This window comes from Astatotilapia calliptera, chromosome 1, assembly GCF_964374335.1.
Source record: "Astatotilapia calliptera chromosome 1, fAstCal68.1, whole genome shotgun sequence".
In the NCBI taxonomy this organism is placed as follows: domain Eukaryota; kingdom Metazoa; phylum Chordata; class Actinopteri; order Cichliformes; family Cichlidae; genus Astatotilapia; species Astatotilapia calliptera.
The window spans coordinates 6036521-6055191 of record NC_137422.1 but is presented as its reverse complement, the minus strand read 5'-3'; the positions used below and the strand labels follow the sequence as shown (position 1 = coordinate 6055191).

The 18671-nt window shown below is 41.8% G+C and overlaps 2 protein-coding genes and 1 long non-coding RNA gene across 4 annotated transcripts; all 3 read right to left on the bottom strand.

Moving 5' to 3' along the window:
* Window positions 1-4329: 4329 nt before the first annotated feature.
* foxr1 (forkhead box R1) lies at window positions 4330-7915 on the bottom strand. Of its 2 annotated transcripts, XM_026150791.2 has the most exons (7): window positions 7549-7911; window positions 7305-7397; window positions 6446-6675; window positions 5986-6054; window positions 4991-5118; window positions 4580-4812; window positions 4330-4418 (listed from the first exon to the last, which is right to left on the bottom strand). In XM_026150791.2, the coding sequence occupies exons 1-7, from the start codon at window positions 7703-7705 to the stop codon at window positions 4390-4392; spliced, it is 939 nt and encodes a 312-aa protein (XP_026006576.2). In that variant the 5' UTR covers window positions 7706-7911; the 3' UTR covers window positions 4330-4389. The 2 variants fall into 2 exon arrangements, with proteins under 2 accessions (XP_026006576.2, XP_080157892.1); XM_080301766.1 differs by lacking the exon at window positions 5986-6054 and having other exon boundaries at window positions 7549-7915.
* Window positions 7916-8689: 774 nt separating this feature from the next.
* On the bottom strand, window positions 8690-18424 carry LOC113011962 (V-type proton ATPase subunit d 1). The gene is made up of 8 exons (XM_026151897.2): window positions 18222-18424; window positions 14845-15016; window positions 14428-14606; window positions 13858-13937; window positions 12439-12516; window positions 12112-12288; window positions 11857-11934; window positions 8690-9759 (listed from the first exon to the last, which is right to left on the bottom strand). The coding sequence occupies exons 1-8, from the start codon at window positions 18346-18348 to the stop codon at window positions 9598-9600; spliced, it is 1053 nt and encodes a 350-aa protein (XP_026007682.1). The 5' UTR covers window positions 18349-18424; the 3' UTR covers window positions 8690-9597.
* On the bottom strand, window positions 15798-16121 carry LOC145428885 (uncharacterized). Its single transcript, XR_013909218.1, has 2 exons — window positions 15980-16121; window positions 15798-15853 (listed from the first exon to the last, which is right to left on the bottom strand). It is a non-coding gene; the product is annotated as an uncharacterized LOC145428885 (long non-coding RNA).
* Window positions 18425-18671: the final 247 nt, after the last annotated feature.

Below are 18671 nucleotides of genomic sequence, written 5' to 3'. Positions count from 1 at the left end.
GACCACAGACTCGCAGGATGGGAAAAGGAAAAGAGAGGGTAGAAAGCAGAGACGTGAGTCAAGACACTGGGGAGTCGACTGGATCGTCAGATGTAGAATACGAGAGGCCGCATGCCTGGTACAGAGACTGTGTGGAGAAAGTGTTGAGGGAGGAGTCATTTAGTGACAATTCTCCATTGGCATCGGAGGATGACGCTCAAGCTATGTTTCTATCTGAGGGCAATGCCGAAGAGTCTCAGGAGGAAGCAGATGACATTGGTGATGTAAAGAACACCGATACAGAGTCAGAAGAGGAGAAGGAAAGACGTCTCTCAAAGAGGTCTAGGGGAAGATGGAGTATTGGGAAAGAGGTCAGCAAATGCCTTAGGTCAGGGACGACTGGGAAGAGAAGAATAAAGCCAGTTTTGAGACTGTCCTACGATGAACCAGGGAAGGCTAGTGACCAACCTATTACTATTGTTCACAGAGGGGTTGTGATAAAGTTGGGGAATGCGTAAATGGGGAAAAAAAAAAAAAAAAAAAAAGTGAAGTTCTAAGAGTGTCTGTTATACATTCAAGATGTGTGGAGTTTTATTTGTTTTCAGTCGCCTTGGGAGATGTCTGATGAGGACATCCAGACGATTAGAAGGGGGAGGATGTAGCCCAGGTATATTTTATGGGGCTAAGTTTTATTTCCAGTTGGATATATCTGAATAGTTCTCTTGTTCATTTTACTGTGTTGTAGTAGTAATAAGAAAGTGTGTTGAGGTGCTTTTACTTTGAAAGGGAGCGAGCAGAAGGAGAGAGCGGAGAGAGCGGAGGCAGCCACGAGAGGAGAGAGAAAAGCGTGCTCGAGATGCGGCTAGCGTCTACAGAGACTTTTTTTCCCAATGGACAGTGAGGATAAATCATCCCACGCCCACGGCTGAGTAACAGAGCGTGACTGTGAGGTGGTGCAGCCCGGACTGGTTTGCACTGTTGCCTCGAAATATCCCTAGTTAGCGGCGTGCTAACTTGGCTAATCGGAGTTAGCCATAAAGGTGGACTTCGCTGGACGTCACCTGACCTGCACGGAGTGGGAGGCTACTGACTGCCAAGGCGGGCTGATCAGGTTTGCTGCTTAAAAGGAGTAAGCGTGCAGCTCGGCGACCTAAGGGACGGACCTCTCGGTGTGCCGTGAGGGTATTGTGGACAAAAGACTAAGGTTTCCAGGTAGGAGCACCATTTTGTTTTCTTTTAGGACCGTTGGTTCCTACGCACCCTAGCATCGATCCAGGCCTGCACCGAGGGGGACTTGGGAAACTGGGTGGTGTGAGAGTGAGTGTGTGTGTGTGTGTGGGGCCCATTACAGTAAAGAACTGTGTAACTGTTATTATTGTTATATTTTGTCATTGCAAGAGACTTTTTACTTTATTGATTTATTGGGTGTTTATCAATTCATTCAGTAAACCTGCTTGGTTTAAACATAAGATTTTGTGTCTAGTACTGTTTCTTATCTATAGTTCAAAGTAAGGTAAAAGTGTATCTGTGTGTTATACGTGTGTAAATCAGGGGAACTTGCACTGAGGGCAACTAAGTAAGTTTAAGATAACTAGAACTCAGGGCGTACCCGGCTATAGTGGAGTACACAGCCAGGGGCGCTACAAACGAATCGATGGTACGCAAATGGAGGAAGCTAGAAAACAAGCTCCGGCAGGTCAAGAAAACGCAGCTGAGTTTCCGCGGACATAAGACGAGGTGGCCCGAGTTGGAGGAAAGACTCGAGCGGTGGATCATCGAGCAAAGAACGAGCGGGAGAAGCGTTTCGACGGTCACCATTCGGCTAAAAGCAGTTTCACTAGCTGAAGAGATGAACATTGAACATTTCCAAGGAGGTCCGTCTTGGTGTTTTCGTTTTATGAAACGGTGCCATTTTTCCATCCGGACCAGGACTACGGTAGCGCAGCAACTTCCAGTGGATTATAAGGAAAAGCTGGCCATCTTCCGCTCCTACTGCAGCAAACACATCGGCGACAAAAACATCCAGCCCAGCCACATCACAAACATGGACGAGGTCCCGCTCACTTTTGACATCCCGGTGAGCCACACTGTGGAGAAGAATCGGACCAGCACGGTAGCGATATGCACAACGGGGTATGAAAAGTCTTCTTTTACTGTTGTGCTTGGCTGCCATGCTAATGGACAGAAACTGCCGCCTATGGTGATTTTTAAGCGAAAGACTTTGCCTAAAGAGAAGTTTCCAGCAGGAATCATCATTAAGGCAAATGAAAAGGGCTGGATGGATGAGGTAATGATGAAAGAGTGGCTGAGGGAGGTGTATGTAAGGAGACCAGGTGGGTTTTTTTCCACGCATCACCATCGCTCTTAATCTGTGACTCTATGCGTGCCCATCTCACAGCCGATGTGAAAAAACTAGTGAACCAAATGAACTGTGAGCTTGCTGTCATTCCGGGAGGCCTGACAAAGGAACTCCAACCGCTGGACATCGGTGTGAACCACCCGTTCAAAGTAAGGCTGCGAGCAGCTGTTCAATTCAGACAGAGGATGAGGACTTCGATGGGTTTGATGATAAAAATGTGAGTACCAAACTTTGTTTTGATCCTGCTTTATTTTTAAATATGCATACGGTACTTGTATGTGCCCTATGATCCAGTGCGCCTTGTGTGTTTTAAATACAGTAATGGCACACATAACTGAGACTGTGCCTTTTAGTACAGTGCGTCTTATGGTCGTGAAAATACGGTATCCATAAAATCATCACATTCTCTGTAAGATTAAGGTCGACTATTGAACGGTGTATATTTTGAAGTAAAGGCTTTAAAACCAAGTTAGTACAAACATCACTAATGTCACATAACTTTCCCGACATGTGGCCAACAGTAATGTTTTAATGTTCTTCATTATAAAAACATTTGCGCATAAGTGACATAATATTCAGTACTTACTTCAGAAAGTTTACTCTTCGTCCGATTCCGCCATTTCCCCCCCCCCCCCCCCCTCCTTCTTGGCAAAATTATCCACACCACCGCCATGCTATGAAGTCTGGGATATGTTGGGCCATAAAGGCTACACCGACCCATCCTTAAAATTTAGGGAAATTAAGGATGCATTTGAGGGCCGCATTTCGAGCAGCCTTTGAATTGGGACAGTTTTTGTCATGTCGCTGTGACGTAAGCGGCTTTAAAATGCAGCCTTTAAGGCGGCACGCCCGTTGTGCTCCGGGGCACGCCCGTTGTGCTCCGACAGTGAACGTGACTAAACTATTGAGGGGGGGAGAAAAAAAAAAAAAAAAAAAAGCCACATGTTGCCATATCATTTTGTGATTGTCGACATGGTACATTTGTCCACCAATAGGAATTGAGTGTTTGTTTTTTTTTCCCCCCCACTCACAAGCAAAGCGTGTTTGCTAGCGCTCTCCTTAGAAAACAGTTTTTATTTCTTCCCGGTGTTCTGACAAACCATCCTACTTTGGCAAAACGTCTTACCGCAAGTAGTTTATGCACATTTCTGCTGTCACAGAGGAATTCCAGCACCAATTTAAGGTTTGCCACTTCATTTTGCCCGTTGAAGTATGCGTGTAAGTAACATTCACAAAGGTAGCATGGTTTGGCACTTAATTTTACCTGTCAGAGTGTGTGTAGCTGTTATTAACAAAAGTAGGATGATTTGCCACAAAATTTTAAGCAGTTTAAGTATGCTTGTAGGTGACATTCAAAGGTAGGTTGGTTTGACAGTTAATTTTACCGGTCAGAGTATTTTTCTAGCCAATATTCAAAGGTAGGACAATTTGCCACTGAATTTCGTGTTGTGCGCATGCGCAGAAACAACAGGTAGGACTGTTTGCCAGGTAGGATGGATTCCCAGAACACCGGAGTAAACGCCACTGTTTTAAGTGTCCTATCAACACAATTTAAAAACTGGTGTATAGTTTGAAGTCCACACGTTCGACCCAATAATGATAATTAAAAAAAAAAAAAAAAAAGCAGCATGTGTAAGATACACGTACTGGAAAATTTACTAGGACTCCCCTATCATGCAACTGTCTTTTTTCCATCAAACACTCATTAAAACAGCAACCTACAGGTATGTTAGCGCACTCATCGCCGACTGTCCGAGGGAGGGGTGGGGGTCACACGTTGAAACAGAGACACAAGGCAGCCCAGGCGGGGAAATTTTGCGACTCAATTTTTATATCTGATAAGAAAACTATTCAGATAGTTATGTGGTGAATGAACTACAGTTACACTTTCAAGCACCGCATCTGAAATTCAAGCACTTTTCAAACCTTGAATTTGGTTTTTAAGAAGACAGATTAATACATTTGGACTAATGAACACTGCATCAGATGGCTCTTTTACACCACGCTTTATTATGCTACTGTTTAATGCACATTTCCCCCTTTAACTGAAATCACATAGGAAATAAGCTCCGAATTATATCTGAAACAAAAAGAAAGCAGTTACACTCAAAATAAGTTTTATTCCAAAGCCATTTCTTTACATACGTGGTACTAAACTGAGTTCCTTGCCATTATCTTACCAGTTCTGACAGTAAACTGGAGCTATGAGCTTTCCTCACATTAAGATTGCCTTCCATTTACCTGGGTGGGACATGCTCTTCTCCAGCTGCTTTAAAGATTCTCCTGTCAGCATGTTGATCTCATCCTTAAGGCGCCGCTGGCCATCTAAAGTAAGGTGCCAAAAACATGACTTCCTCTTGCCATCTCTGCACAGCTGGTTGCAAGTTTTGCGAAAACTGCTGTTGAAGCACAAGTTGTGTCGGATAGTGTTCTTCCAGCCGTCTGGAGCCGTCTGAAAAAATGGGAAGTGTTCTCTGGGAACAGGCAGAGATTCACATCAGATAGTGCAGCAGTTTTATCCAGTTCAAACATAACTTAAATGAAAAGGGACCCATCTGATGTTTTGAAAGACTTAATCATGCCTGATCAGGTATTTCATTTAGCATGCAAGGTGAAGTAACCTTGCGGACAATTAGACAATCAAATCCTAACCTGGTGAAATTGTAAATCTGCTGGACTTTGAAGCTCCCTGTATGGCTGCTCTTGAGCGCCAAGGCAATGAGAATGCAGTAATTCACTGGTGGACGGGGCCAGCAGCCTGGTTTAAGAGGCTTATTGTCCTGAAAATTACACACACACACACACACACACACACACACACCATTTCGAGCCGATTGGAGACCAAAACAGCCAATCACATTTTTTTTGCATCCAAGTCTGTGATTGGCTTGTTTTGTGGCACAAATATAACAGTGTACAGAAAGAGTTGAACACGGACGGGCAGAAATGTTGAGAGTGCAAGCAACACATTGCAAGCAAGCGCAAATGCAAAAAATGAGCGAGAGGGGCTGTTGTGTGTGTGAGATAGCAAACACTGAAATGCATTTTTGCACGCAGCAATTAATTTTGTTTTAGCTTTTCTTCACTCAAAATTCCTCCTATAACAGAATCATAACTGTTTTTAAATGCAGTTAGAGCATAAAGATCACGACCAGCCAAAAAAAAAAACAAAAAACCAAAACATGCATTTAAAGCTTCATGATTACAAGACTAACCACACACACACACACACACACACACACACACACACACAGAGTAGTTAAGCACTAAAGAAAGGAGCAACTAGAATAATGACAATAAAGAGAAACACTGAGAGCCTAGGGCATTTTCCCAATTATTCCAGAATATGTAGATGCAGTTTTATTGGGACTAAGGAAACTGTCTCTCCAAAAATGCCCATTTATACGCAGCCACGTCATTGACCTCGTCTCAGTTAAATTACATTTTACACCGAATCCTAATTTGTTTTAGTTCATTAAATTCCTCCAAAACACTGTAGCTTTAATTGAAAATGTTCTCATTTTAATTCATTTGGACAAAAGCCTGTCTGAGGAAAAAAGGGTCCTCAAGACTTCAAAAACGGCGAGTAATGAGCTGCCTGCATCCCACTGAAGGAAACTGGTTCAGGTCTAAGATATTGTTCTCACCCTGGGCTTTATGGTCCTCGCCTTACGTCTGCTCTTGACGGGTTGAGAGGAGTTGACATCATTCTTGACCTAATCATCAGTGATTGTCAGATTGACAGTTAACAGATACAGGTTGTTTCAATCATTACAGGATTTTTAAATCCAATGTTCTAAATGTGTATTTAAATAGATGTAAAAGATGTGGAGACTGAAATCACTTTTTGATTAGTTACACCAAATAATGAAAGACTGGGCCTGTGACCCATGTTTATTGGTCAATGGTAATGCATTTGGTCTTTAATGCCTTGGGATAGCCCATGAACACAAAGGTTTAATCCTACGCTTACATGTTAAATCCAGAAAATAAATGAAGTGTTCATTGAGACTGCACAAACACTCAGCACTCTAACAAAGTAAGGTTGCCGCTGCAAACAGAAACAGGTGATGCATAATAGAGTGGCTGTGAGCGGTTAGCGTGTACCGTGTACTCAGAAGAAACTGATTGCACCAGCTCCCCCTGGAGAGGACCATCATGGCAGGAAAACACCTGGCGCTCTGCTGTCAGTGGACATTGGGTCTCCAGGAGCCTAGTTTGGCTTTCCTCAGCAGGTTCACACACAGGCCCCACGTCAGCATTAATCTCGTTGTACTGGATCGGGCAGGCAATGTTGGGATTCACCAGCAGCCACAGGTTTGGTTTCACAAAAGTATCTGATGCACAGAAATATTCAGTTTGCTACAGTGATCACTTAAGAATAATTTCTCCAACACATGAAGCCAGAAGCATAAAAATCAGAGGCAAGAGTGTCATGCGGATGCTCGTTTTCCAGATAGGACATTAAAAACCACATTCTTTGTAACAGTTTCCCTCCTTTCACAGTACACACACACTATAAATAAAATAAAATTGGAAAGCAGAGTGGTGGAGCAAAGTTTTGACAAGCAGGCATCTGCTGTGTTTGTCCGTCACTGTGCATTGGCCCGATAAAGGAAGGATGTAAATGCATACTGGTAGGCTACCAAAGCTGAGCATGCAACACTCAAGCACACGCATACAGCACTGTAGTGGCAAACAAAGCACAAATAATTTCAGTACGGTAACAGAACTGCATCCTTGTGTATTAGAAGAAACGTGCTTTTAGGTAGAAAATAAATAAAAGGATTTCAATCAAATCACACACTTCAGTGTGTAAAGCAGCCCAACGTGTGTCCTAAACTGACTGTTTGTCATTTCATTCAAACACTACACAAACCACATTTACAAAGGCAAACTAAGAAACAGAGTGATTGGAAGGAGTCATTCAGTGCTGAGTTATGGGGTGGGACTCAATGCAGCTCACCTGATGTTTTATCGTACCAAATAAATTCATCTTTCCTTTTCGAGGTTCTTACAGAAGGCCTCTGGACCACATACTGATCACTCACTTTGTCATCTGTCAGAGACACACAAACACACTAACACACAAAATACACACCGTCTGATCTTCAGATTTAATTCCTTCTGAAATGGCAAGTCAAAACTGCTCATCCATATGACATGAATAAAGAGCAAACACTACTGAAGAAAAAAAAAAAATCCTTCACCATGATATAACTGGTCAGTGGTTGTAGCCAGTTTCAGTTCCTTGTCCATATCCCAGTCAGTCAGACCAACAAAGCAATGCAGGTCAAAGAGTTGTGCTTTGGTTTTAAGCTGTAAGGTCATAGCTGAATGCATTTCAGTGGTTTGGTTCCTCTCCATGCAACAGAAGCTCTTAAATGTGGGGACCTGCAGACTGTCTATACAACAGCTGGAGCTAAACAGCCTAATTGGACACAATTAATCCTAACAGGATGCAGCCTGTGACGATTGGACACATTTAGGTCTACAGTAATCAGAAATTTCAATTCAGGTGTAAAAAGTCAAAGTAAATAACACCTTCCAAAAACAAGATTCTCAATCTGAATCAATTAAACAGCATCACCTGTATTATACATATACATATACACACACACACACATATATACATATATATATATACATATATATACATATGTATATATATATATATACATATATATATATATACATATATATACATATATATACATATGTATATATATATATATATATGTATATACATATATATATACATATATCACATTGTTGTGACGTTATTCTTTTGCGCGCCAAGCCATTCGTGCATTTATGAAATTCCAATGTTGCAAGGACAATATCAATTCTGCTTGCTGTTTATTAAAGGGTTACGGTTAGGGTTAGGGTCAGGGTCTGTTGATCGGCGGACAGAGGCGGTTTCAAGCAGCTTAAGTACAGTTTTTTGTTTTACGCCAGTTTTTCCCGAAGTCGCAAAAGTATGACGTCACAACATTCTGATTGGTCACTTGCAATGTTGATCCTGGAACAACATTTAGTATGATGATCTGGGAACAACACCAACACGAGGATATCAGATCAACCCTCTTAAACTGAACACAGCTCTGCCTGCTTCTGCTACGTGTGAACGACTTTTTAGCTGTGCTGGTCTACTCTTCACAGCCAAATGAAGTCGGATTGCCTCTGTTAATTTAGAAAACCAGCTCTTGCTGAAACTGAACAAAAGGGTGACAGAAATGCTAAGAGTTTACCTTAGATAGATAGGTAGGTGTGTGTGTGTGTATATATGAGGAAATTCCATAAATTCTATCCGGTGGGAAATTTAAAAACTCAAAATAATGTCACGGTTCCTCGAGGTCTACAGACCTGCATTAGTCTGTTTATTACTCTGTCACATTTACAATACACATTTCACAATTAACAGATGAAAACAGTAATAAATCCTTTACAGCAGGAGAAAACAAAAATCAGATAGTCATCATTAAATATCTATTTATCTTTGTATACTTTAAACATGACGTCTGTCATCCATACGCCCCGGATACTGACTCATTCCACTTTATTCACAGAATCTTCATGCTGGATCAGGAACACTGAGCACAGAAGTTCCTGTTCAGCCGTTTCATTTTCAATATTTTAGAATATACTTAGACAACAAACCAGGAGGGCCTCACACATTTCACTCATTGGTTTTGACAGAAAATCACACTGACCACCAAACATGCTGAGAAAATGTAGCACTACCAACAGAAATCCACATTAAAGACAACCTGGAGGGATGTTTTCATGTTTCAGCACTTGGAGCTGCACAGGCTGAGACAACGTACCGTGTCCTTAGTTTCTGGTCATATTGAATTGCAAATTCTTCCACTGCTGTTTTGTTTTGTTTTTTAAAAACAGCTGCCGCGTGCAACATAACACAAGGATTGGAAGCAAGTGTTTGAAAGTCAAATAAGTTTAAACAAAGATGTTGCTCTGACAAACCAGAATCATGTCATTCCTTTCTATTAAACAAAAAAAACCAAAAAAAACCCCCAAAACTACAGTACATCCTTCAGTTGTATTTTTGTGTGTTGGATCATTTAACTTGACAAGCAAGAAAGGAATACACACAACAGCAACTGTTGAAAACCAATTTACACCTACGAGTGAAGAAAGTGGGACTTGAGCATCAAACCATCTGGGCCTTTATCACCAGGCTGTGACTGTGGGGAACAAAAAAAACCAACTGAATGAAATGATGGTGGGAAGAAGACTGCTTAGAAGATGGGAATATAGTTGTCGATCTTGGCGCGGTGCCGCTGGGCAATGCACTCGGCGATCCAGACGATGTTCCTGCACTCTTGCTCCTTCAGCTTGACGTAGGCGTAGAAAACACTGAAGTGGAACTGGTTGAGGAAGGCCAGCTTATTCAGCTTCACCTACAAACACGAAGGAGGTGGAAAGACAAGGTTAGTACTGACGTCAAAGAATAAAAAATGAAAACAAAAGACGTGGTTAAGGTTGACACAAAGTGATCCAACTTCAATCTCTCAATTAGCTCAACCCAATCTTTTCTAAACTGGCAGTTCAGTTTCATTTATATTTCAGATACTCAACATTGCACAGCTTGTCAGGTATTCCTTTACTCAAGATGCTGGACCAAGCTTTTTTTTTTTTGCACACATTGCAACTCAAGTGAAATGGTAAATGGACTGATTCTTCTACAGCACTACTCTGCCAGAGTGCAACATTCACCCATTCACATGAGCACTGTCTAACTACTACTCACACACATTCACACTCTGATGGATGCATCTGAGAGCAACTTGTGGTTCATATCTTGCCCAAGGACATTTGGCATGCAGACTGGGGAGAGCCAGGGATCGAACCGTCAACCTTCCGATCAGTAGATGATCTACCTCCGGAGCTACAGCCGCCCCACATGTCAACGACTTTACATGACTTCCACACAGGAAACTAAACACAAAATCCCAAACACCATAAATATCCATGTTGTCTAACAAAAGCAGAAATTTGTTAAAATCTAGTGTAAAAGGTTCTTAGTCTGAGTGACAATTATGCACATTTGTTGATTTTTCCTTTAAGCAAAGCCATCCTGTAACAACACTATGATAATTATAAGAAAGGACATTATTTGAAGATGCTCAAAGTTGTAAATAACAGTTTTTTTTTCCAATTGTGGCACTGATTGGCTGAGTGGCAGTCATCTTTTCTGCCTATAGAATAAACTAGTCGACTAATCATCACTAGTCTTTATCAGACGTACCAGTCGTTTAATGGTTTTACATTGACGCCCAATGCCAGTAAATGTTATGCAGGCGTCTGCCACAAGATGAAGCTTCATTGTTGAGAAACAACATAACTCTGTTAATCTAGGCCTGATCGCTTGTTAAGACTATTACTGTTAGTTCTTTTAAAGGTGAAAGATCGCGGATACAAGCGGAAGAAAAGAGCTTTCTCCAAAGGATGGATGGGCTCTTCTTTAGCACAGGGTAGAGCCCAGCTGAGGCAGTCGCTTCTGGGTACGATGTTCCGACCAGGCACGTCCTACCGGGAGGCGGCACTGGGGTACACCCAGGACACGCTGGAGGGATCATCTCCCTGGGGTGGCCTGGGAACACCTCAATGTGTACTCACTACGTTTTCACAATGCGCATCATTCATAATGCGCCACACTTTACCATTGTTAATTTGTCATATTTTAATAATAGTTGAATATCTTTTGTAGTAACCATAAGTATCGTCTTGATGCATGCTTGATCATCCAGGTAAGTAAATCCCCAAAGGTCGATTCTGTTCATCTGGACGTTTTCAGTGGGAGAAATGCTATGACCAGGTGGAAAGAAACAACCTTTGTATCATGTTTAATATTGGTTTATGTGTTTTTCCTCACTGTCCTTTGGAGTATAACACGTAATGCACAATGTGGGGTGCTGCACAGTTAAGCGGCATGATTCATAATAAAAGAATGTGAATAATGGTAACAAATGGCTTTATTTTGAGCATTTCTGGGGTTCTCAAAACCTGATATCGGAGTGTTCTAGTTGGACAGTCAGATTTTTTCCTCCCCTTTTACTTTCCAGGCTTGGAGAAATGACGGGCTTCAGACCTGGAGCTGTTCCAGCAATCATCATGGGGATGTGAGGTGTTTGGATAATAATATGGACAACCTGTGTGAGGCGGTTAAGGCTCTCACACAGTCAAATAGTTGGATGTGTGTAGTGTTGCAGTGAGACGCAGCCACACTCACACCATGTCGTGACTGTACTGGCTTTACTGGCATGTAAGAAATTCTGCTGTATGAAATATTCTGAAGGCAAGACAAATCACTGAAAATGAATCTAATAACCACACATACAAACCTGCATTAATCCAGCAAAGTTAAAGTCAGCATGCTTGAAATAATAACAGCTTTGAACAATTAGTTCAAATGTAGAGGTCTGTGACTATTACACGACAGAGGTTAATACTGGGTGTAAAAAGGTCTTTGTGAGTGAGGGATGCATGTGCTTCACCTCATGCTCAAAGAAACGGTCCTCCAGGGTTTTATCTCCCGGGTTGCTACCGGCGCCCTCAAACAGCAGCTTGTACTCCTGAAAATGCAAGAACAAGTTTATGCTTTAACACAGACGTTAAACTGAAAGATTGAACCTCAATGGACAATGACAGACACCAAAGCACAAACTGGAAGATGAAAGTGAAAACAACTTGAAACATATGAGTTCAATGATGTTTCTATGGGGAATTCTGCAGGCCATTTCTGAACTTACAGGGTAAAAATCAGCTACAGCCTTGACCTGCTCATAGTCATCGGCACGGGCCAGCTGAGCAAGGCCTTCTGGGTAAAGCTTGCCACAGTGGGGAAAGAGTTTGGCACGGTCCTCTTTGGACAGCTCTGTGCCAAATGAGTTGATGGTGATGATGAAGGCTCTCCTGTCAGCTTCAAACTGCAGATACAGAGGCGAAGAAGAACAGTGATGAGTCAAGTTAAAGATGCTTCAGTGTCTTCGTGAGCAAACCTGCTCAGTGATAAAAGACCTCCCAGAGAACCAGAAGGAAGACTAGTGACACGTTCCTAAATCAGACTGAGGCCTCACCTCCAGAATAGGACACATGGTGTCAGCAGTCGTTCCTCCCAAGTTGGAGCAGAACTTGTAGAAAGCCTCCAGATAAGCCTGAGAGAACAAAATCTACTTAACGTATTTTACATGACAACTTTACATAAATACATAACAATTTCACGCCAGTTCTGAATTTAAACTATGTAACAACTAGTCTGAGCTTGGAAAGAAAAGCGTCTGGACTTCTTTAAGTAGCTTGAAGATGTTTCACCTCTCATCCGAGAAGCTTCTTCAGTTCTAAGGTCAAATGGAGAGTCCCAGATTTAAGCTCTGTGGGGGTAACCCACCGAGAGGGACAATGGACCCCCTAATGATCCTCTACCTAATCACATGAGCCAAGGTGTGAAAACGGGTGTAGGTCACAATCAGCCAAGGTTTCGGGTGAGCTCATTGTGAAACCTGGCCCCACCCCATCATGTGATCATGTGAATTGTGACCGACACCCGTTTTCACAACTTGGGGGTCCATTGTCCCTCTCGGTGGGTAACCCCCACAGAGTTTAAATCTGGGACTCTCCATTTGACCCTAGAACTGAAGAAGCTTCTCGGATGAGAGGTGAAACGTCTTCAAGCTACTTAAAGAAGTCCAGACGCTATTCTTTCCAAGCTCCTTAGACTACGATGACCTGGATGACTGAGAACCTTCACAGATATATAACAACTACTTTTAATGCTTCCATTAAATATTAAAAATATCTCCAACTCCCACGGGCACAAACTGGTTAACTTGTTCTTACTGATACAAAATCAATTGTCAGAAAATACCACATTCTTTACCATATTCTGTGTTTCTCTGCCCATAATGATTTGGCCAGACTGGCAGACTAACGGGATGTTCACAGGACATAGGTAACTTGCAACTTAATACCTCCTGGTTATTCAAGTGAAAGCTAGAAGTCTGACAATTTCTCACAGAATCACAACTTATCTGCCCTCAGCTTCCAGACCGACATCCACAGGACTATTAAAACCGTTTATTCTGTGACAAACGCTGGAAAGATTAGGAGCTACAACAATATCTGCAGTTGTCTACTAGAACACAACTGCCAGAGAGTTAATTAAAGATCTATACAACGACATGTTGATTTATCAGTATTAATGTTTAGGTTGGAACAATTGTGCTCGACTACTGCTGATCTTAATTATTTAATTTTAATTGGTTTTTGACTTGTTCTTCTTCTGTTGGAGTAATTATGGTCTTTGAATTTCTGTTTCTTTAACTGAGTTAACTTCTGAGTTTCAGCTTTTACCGTCACATTTTTGCCTTTTTTGCTGTCATTTTATTTATTCACTTGCTTATGTGGACAGATTATGCTTTTTGCAACACATTGTGATTTCACCTGGAATGACATGCACTGTATAAATAAAGCTTAGCTCAGTTATTAATAAACTCTACCTTGTAAAGGGTGTTACGAATGATTTCAATGTTCATTTCATCCAAGTCCTGCTCAGATATGCAGTCCTGGAAGAACGCAGCTATTGAAAAGAGAAAAACAAAAAAACAAAACAGAAATCAATATTTAGTGTTTTCCTCAGCTTTGGCACCATCTCCTGTTCAACATAAGACATCACAATTCAGGTTTTACACCCCTGCTGGTTGGTATGATAAACAGATGTCACTACAAATGTGTCGCATACAGACAAACATTATGTTACTGCTTTGAAAAGTGAAAGCTAAACGCTACACCGACTGAAGGTGTGTGAGAGTTACCTTGACCAAATGAGGGTGACAACTTTCAGCCAAACTATAAGCGAGTCACGTCTTTTTTTTTTCTTTTTTTTTTAAAACAGGAAACCAAAGAAAGAAAATTAATAAACTTTAAAAGGGCAGAGAGCCACCGTTGTGAAAACCAATTTGAGTTTTAGATTTAGGGGAGTGATAAAGCTTTTTTTGAGGGCCTGTTCTTATTGCATAAAACCCCTGAATATTATTATGATGATGAAAAAGTCATATACAGATATTCACCCAGTGGTGTGTCCACAAGGATGGCATTGTAGAGCTCGGCGGGGGTCTGCGCAATGTTGACCGCCTCCATCTGTTCAAAGCTGCCCAGCGGGTGACACTTGGGCACCAGCTCAGAAATGGCCCGCTGGTGCAGAGTGCCCGTGATCAGCAGGATGACGTTATCGATCATATAGCTGTAGCTAAAGCCCAAAGGAAGGAGGGGAGGGATCGTCACAAATGTTCTACACTGTTATACTTTATAGAACAGAGATGTTACTTTACCGATTAAGGGCAAATACTTTACAGTACTTCAAAGTACTGCAGTGTCTACTGTTATTTACATGACAGTGCCAAATTTTAAATTAATAAATAATATGATATTCAGAAATTGTGCTAACAGACGTCCGTACTCAATTCAACTCGACAGGTTTAGCTTACGTGATGAAGTCCATGAAGCTGGCCAGCGGTTCATATGACTGGTTTCTCATGTGGCGAAACTCCACCACCATCTTCTCCTTTAGCTTGTCGTCAATAACGGACACGGTGAGAGGAGACGCCTCGTTTGCCAAGAAGCTGCCATAGTCTGTGCTCTGCAGGTGGAGCTTCAAGTCTGAAGGACAAACAGTTAGTCAGGACTCTATTATTCTAAGGATTAAGTTTGAAACTAGAACTGCTAAAAAGGTGTGGCTATAAATCTAGTTTTATATTAACATACAAAGAAACATATAGTTTCTTTGTTTAGATGCTGGCTAATACAACAAAAAGCAATATGAAGGTTTCCCCATAATGTTACCTTACTTGGTTATTTAAAAATTGTTAAATGTAGACTTGCAGTGTTGTACGGCAGCTTTTATTTTCTATATAGAATTTTGCATTTCACTGACAAGATATTTTTTTGTCTTTTCAAACCAATTTCTCAACTGATTTGCGGTCCAACTTTCAGCTGCAGTGCCCCTGCATTTGTTGCTGTTCCTGTCTCTCAACCCAACTGCTAACTTGACTAGAAATTTGGCTACCTGGTCTTGGTTGTGTCCTAATCTGTCTCACGTTCATAAGTCTCTCTTGGAAAATAAATTTTAATCAAACACCTTGAAGGGATTGTTGTAATTTGACGCTGAAATGTAACTGAACTGAATTCATCCCTGCCCGCTCCGTGCAGGTGAGCATAACACAAGAAGCGTCTGCTATAAGAAAATCTCAGTTAGCTAGTATTAATTAGCAAGATATGAACCGAATGGTCACAGAAAAGGTAGAGAAAATGTTATTTGTTTGAAGCATCGATGTTAACAGGAACACTGTAAAATCTCTTCTGACTATAATTTCACTTCCCTTAAAACTGGGAAGTGAGCAATAAACAGCAATATAGCCGGTGTTCCAGATCAACTGGCGTTTAGATCAACTGGCGTTGGTCGAACAGATGTGTGGCAGTCTTGCGTTTCAGGAGCTCCTACCAACAAACCAGCAAAAAAACACCAAATGTGTCATCTGTGACACTTGTGAGGTTATCTCAAACACACTCCGTCAGTCTTGATGCTGTTGAACAACAAAATGTTTAAAAATGTGGCGAGTTTACCTGGTGATATCCTCATGCGCGACGCGATCGCGAAAACAGCAAACAAGTAACACCACGCCGTTGTTGTTCACAGGACAGCAAGAGTAAACGATCGGGAGACCCTTGTCGTCGTTATCGTTCCACTCGCACGGTTTATTTCACCGAATTCAGCGTTTTTGCTTCACAACTAAAGCGAGCAGTTTGCTCTGTGCACCAACATGGACTCGAGTCAACCAGCGCCACCTCTGGCCAAGTGCCACAGCCTACAGCCAGATCAACCTGTGACACACATCTGCACCACGTTTGAATTCGTGTCATGCACATTTGTACCTTTCAATTGTGTGTTTGTGCGTCATGCAAATAAACCTTTGAAAAGAATGAAATGATATCATATATTCCTTATTGGCCTACATTTGTACAAAATTCCAAATTATATACACAAAGTCATAGAAATCACCACTCCAATTGGTCATCATGATTTTAATATTCTCTTTTTCCATAACAATGAAATACGCCTTGGACAAATATGACACATCAATATTTCATTAGTGTTGTAACATCACATGTCGCTAGCATAGTCTGTCTGTGTCTTTTCCCTGAAAATGAATATTTCCAGCCAATATAGGCAATTCATCAACATGGCTGGAGTTATATACAGTCTGTATAAGTGTGGTTAATCTAATGAAGATTTGTAAGGAGACGGCAGTTACTGTGAATCCACAGCAGTTACACAGTGATTAGTAATAAACAGCCAGTGAGAGTGAGTGGATATGACTGTTCCCACCACTAACACATGACCATAGCCCACTACTAGATTAACTTGTGACACATCTGCACCTGCTGCTATGATCACAGTGAGTAGAGGCTGAGTGGCTGCACTTACCCCTGGTACATCCAAATCTGCCCACAAACATGTTGAAAGATGCAATGCCAGCAATGTGGATTGTCAACACTGAAAACAATCAGTAAGCAAAGACAACAGGGATCACTTTTTTCTGTTTATTTAGCACCCACAACATTTGTAGTCGCCTTCTGCACAGGGGAAGTCCACACACACTGTGTGGTACCACTTTCCACAGAAGGTGCAATCTGCAAGATTGAATGAGATTGTCAGAGTCATTGTCTGGCTGTTTATTACTAATCACCTGCTGTACATTCACAGTAACTGCCATCTCCTTACAAATGTTTATTAGATTGACCACACTTATGCAGACTGTATATCACAACCAACTCTAACATGTTTGTTTGCAGAGGGAAGACACAGACAGACTACGCTAACGACATGTGATGTTACAACACTGGTGAAATATTAGTGTGTTCACGACATTTTTCGTATGGGCAAAAGTATTGATATCAGGATGGTGATTCTTATGTGTATGTCATTTGGCATTTTGTACAAATGTAGGCTGATATTAAATACATGATATCATTTCATTCATTTCAAAGGTTTGTTTGCATGACGCACAAACACACAATTGAAAGGTACAAATGTGCATGACACGAATTCAAACGTGGTGCAGATGTGTGTCACAGGTTGATCTGGCTGTAGGCTGTGGCACTTGGCCAGAGGTGGCGCTGGTTGACTCGAGTCCATGTTAGTGCACAGAGCAAACTGCTCGCTTTAGTTGTGGAGCAAAAACGCTGAATTCGGTGAAATAAACCGTGCGAGTGGAACGATAACGACGACAAGGGTCTCCCGATCGTTTACTCTTGCTGTCCTGTGAACAACAACGGCGTGGTGTTACTTGTTTGCTGTTTTCGCGATCGCGTCGCGCATGAGGATATCACCAGGTAAACTCGCCACATTTTTAAACATTTTGTTGTTCAACAGCATCAAGACTGACGGAGTGTGTTTGAGATAACCTCACAAGTGTCACAGATGACACATTTGGCGTTTTTTTTGCTGGTTTGTCGGTAGGAGCTCCTGAAACGCAAGACTGCCACACATCTGTACGACCAACGCCAGTTGATCTAAACGCCAGTTGATCTGGAACACCGGCCCTTGCTTGGGTTACTTTAAGCTAGCTACGCAGGATACAGACATATGACAGCAAGCTTGACGAACACAGTCTCAAATAATTTCACTTTAACGTGTGGCAGTTATCGATGTTGAGCTTGGCGACTAGATTATAACAGAAATTGGGACGACTTATATCGACAGTAAAACAGAAACTAACGTTTAACAGCTAACTAGCTTTAAGCTCTAGCTTGTGGAACTAGCTGGCGTCTAGCTATTAGCCGCTAGCTATCCATTTTAACTCACCTTCCAGCGTCTCACACTGGACGAGATTTAAATAATCCGCCTGCGACAGTATTCCAGCTTTAAAACCTCTCACCAGCCCCTCCAGGTAGCCGTTATCGACATTAAAATAGAGCTCAGAGAAAGGCATCCTGTCCGACCGTCAGATCCGTCTCTGCCACAGGATTCACTTTCAGTCCGGCTGGTTAGCACTAGCATCAGCTGACTGAACCACGTGACAGTCATCTGATCAGTCACCTGCTCATGATTCCATTACTGTATTGACAAATGACTGTAGCTGTTTGTATTCACAGTTTGCTTTATTACCAGCTCTGTTTCCAAAGCACATGATATTTATATTAGTTTTTGCATTACAATCCACACAAATAGAGGAAAACAACATGAGACCAAGTCTGTCACAGTCAACAAGCTGTTGTTGTGGCACCCTGAGTATTTTGAGCATCAAGAACAAGG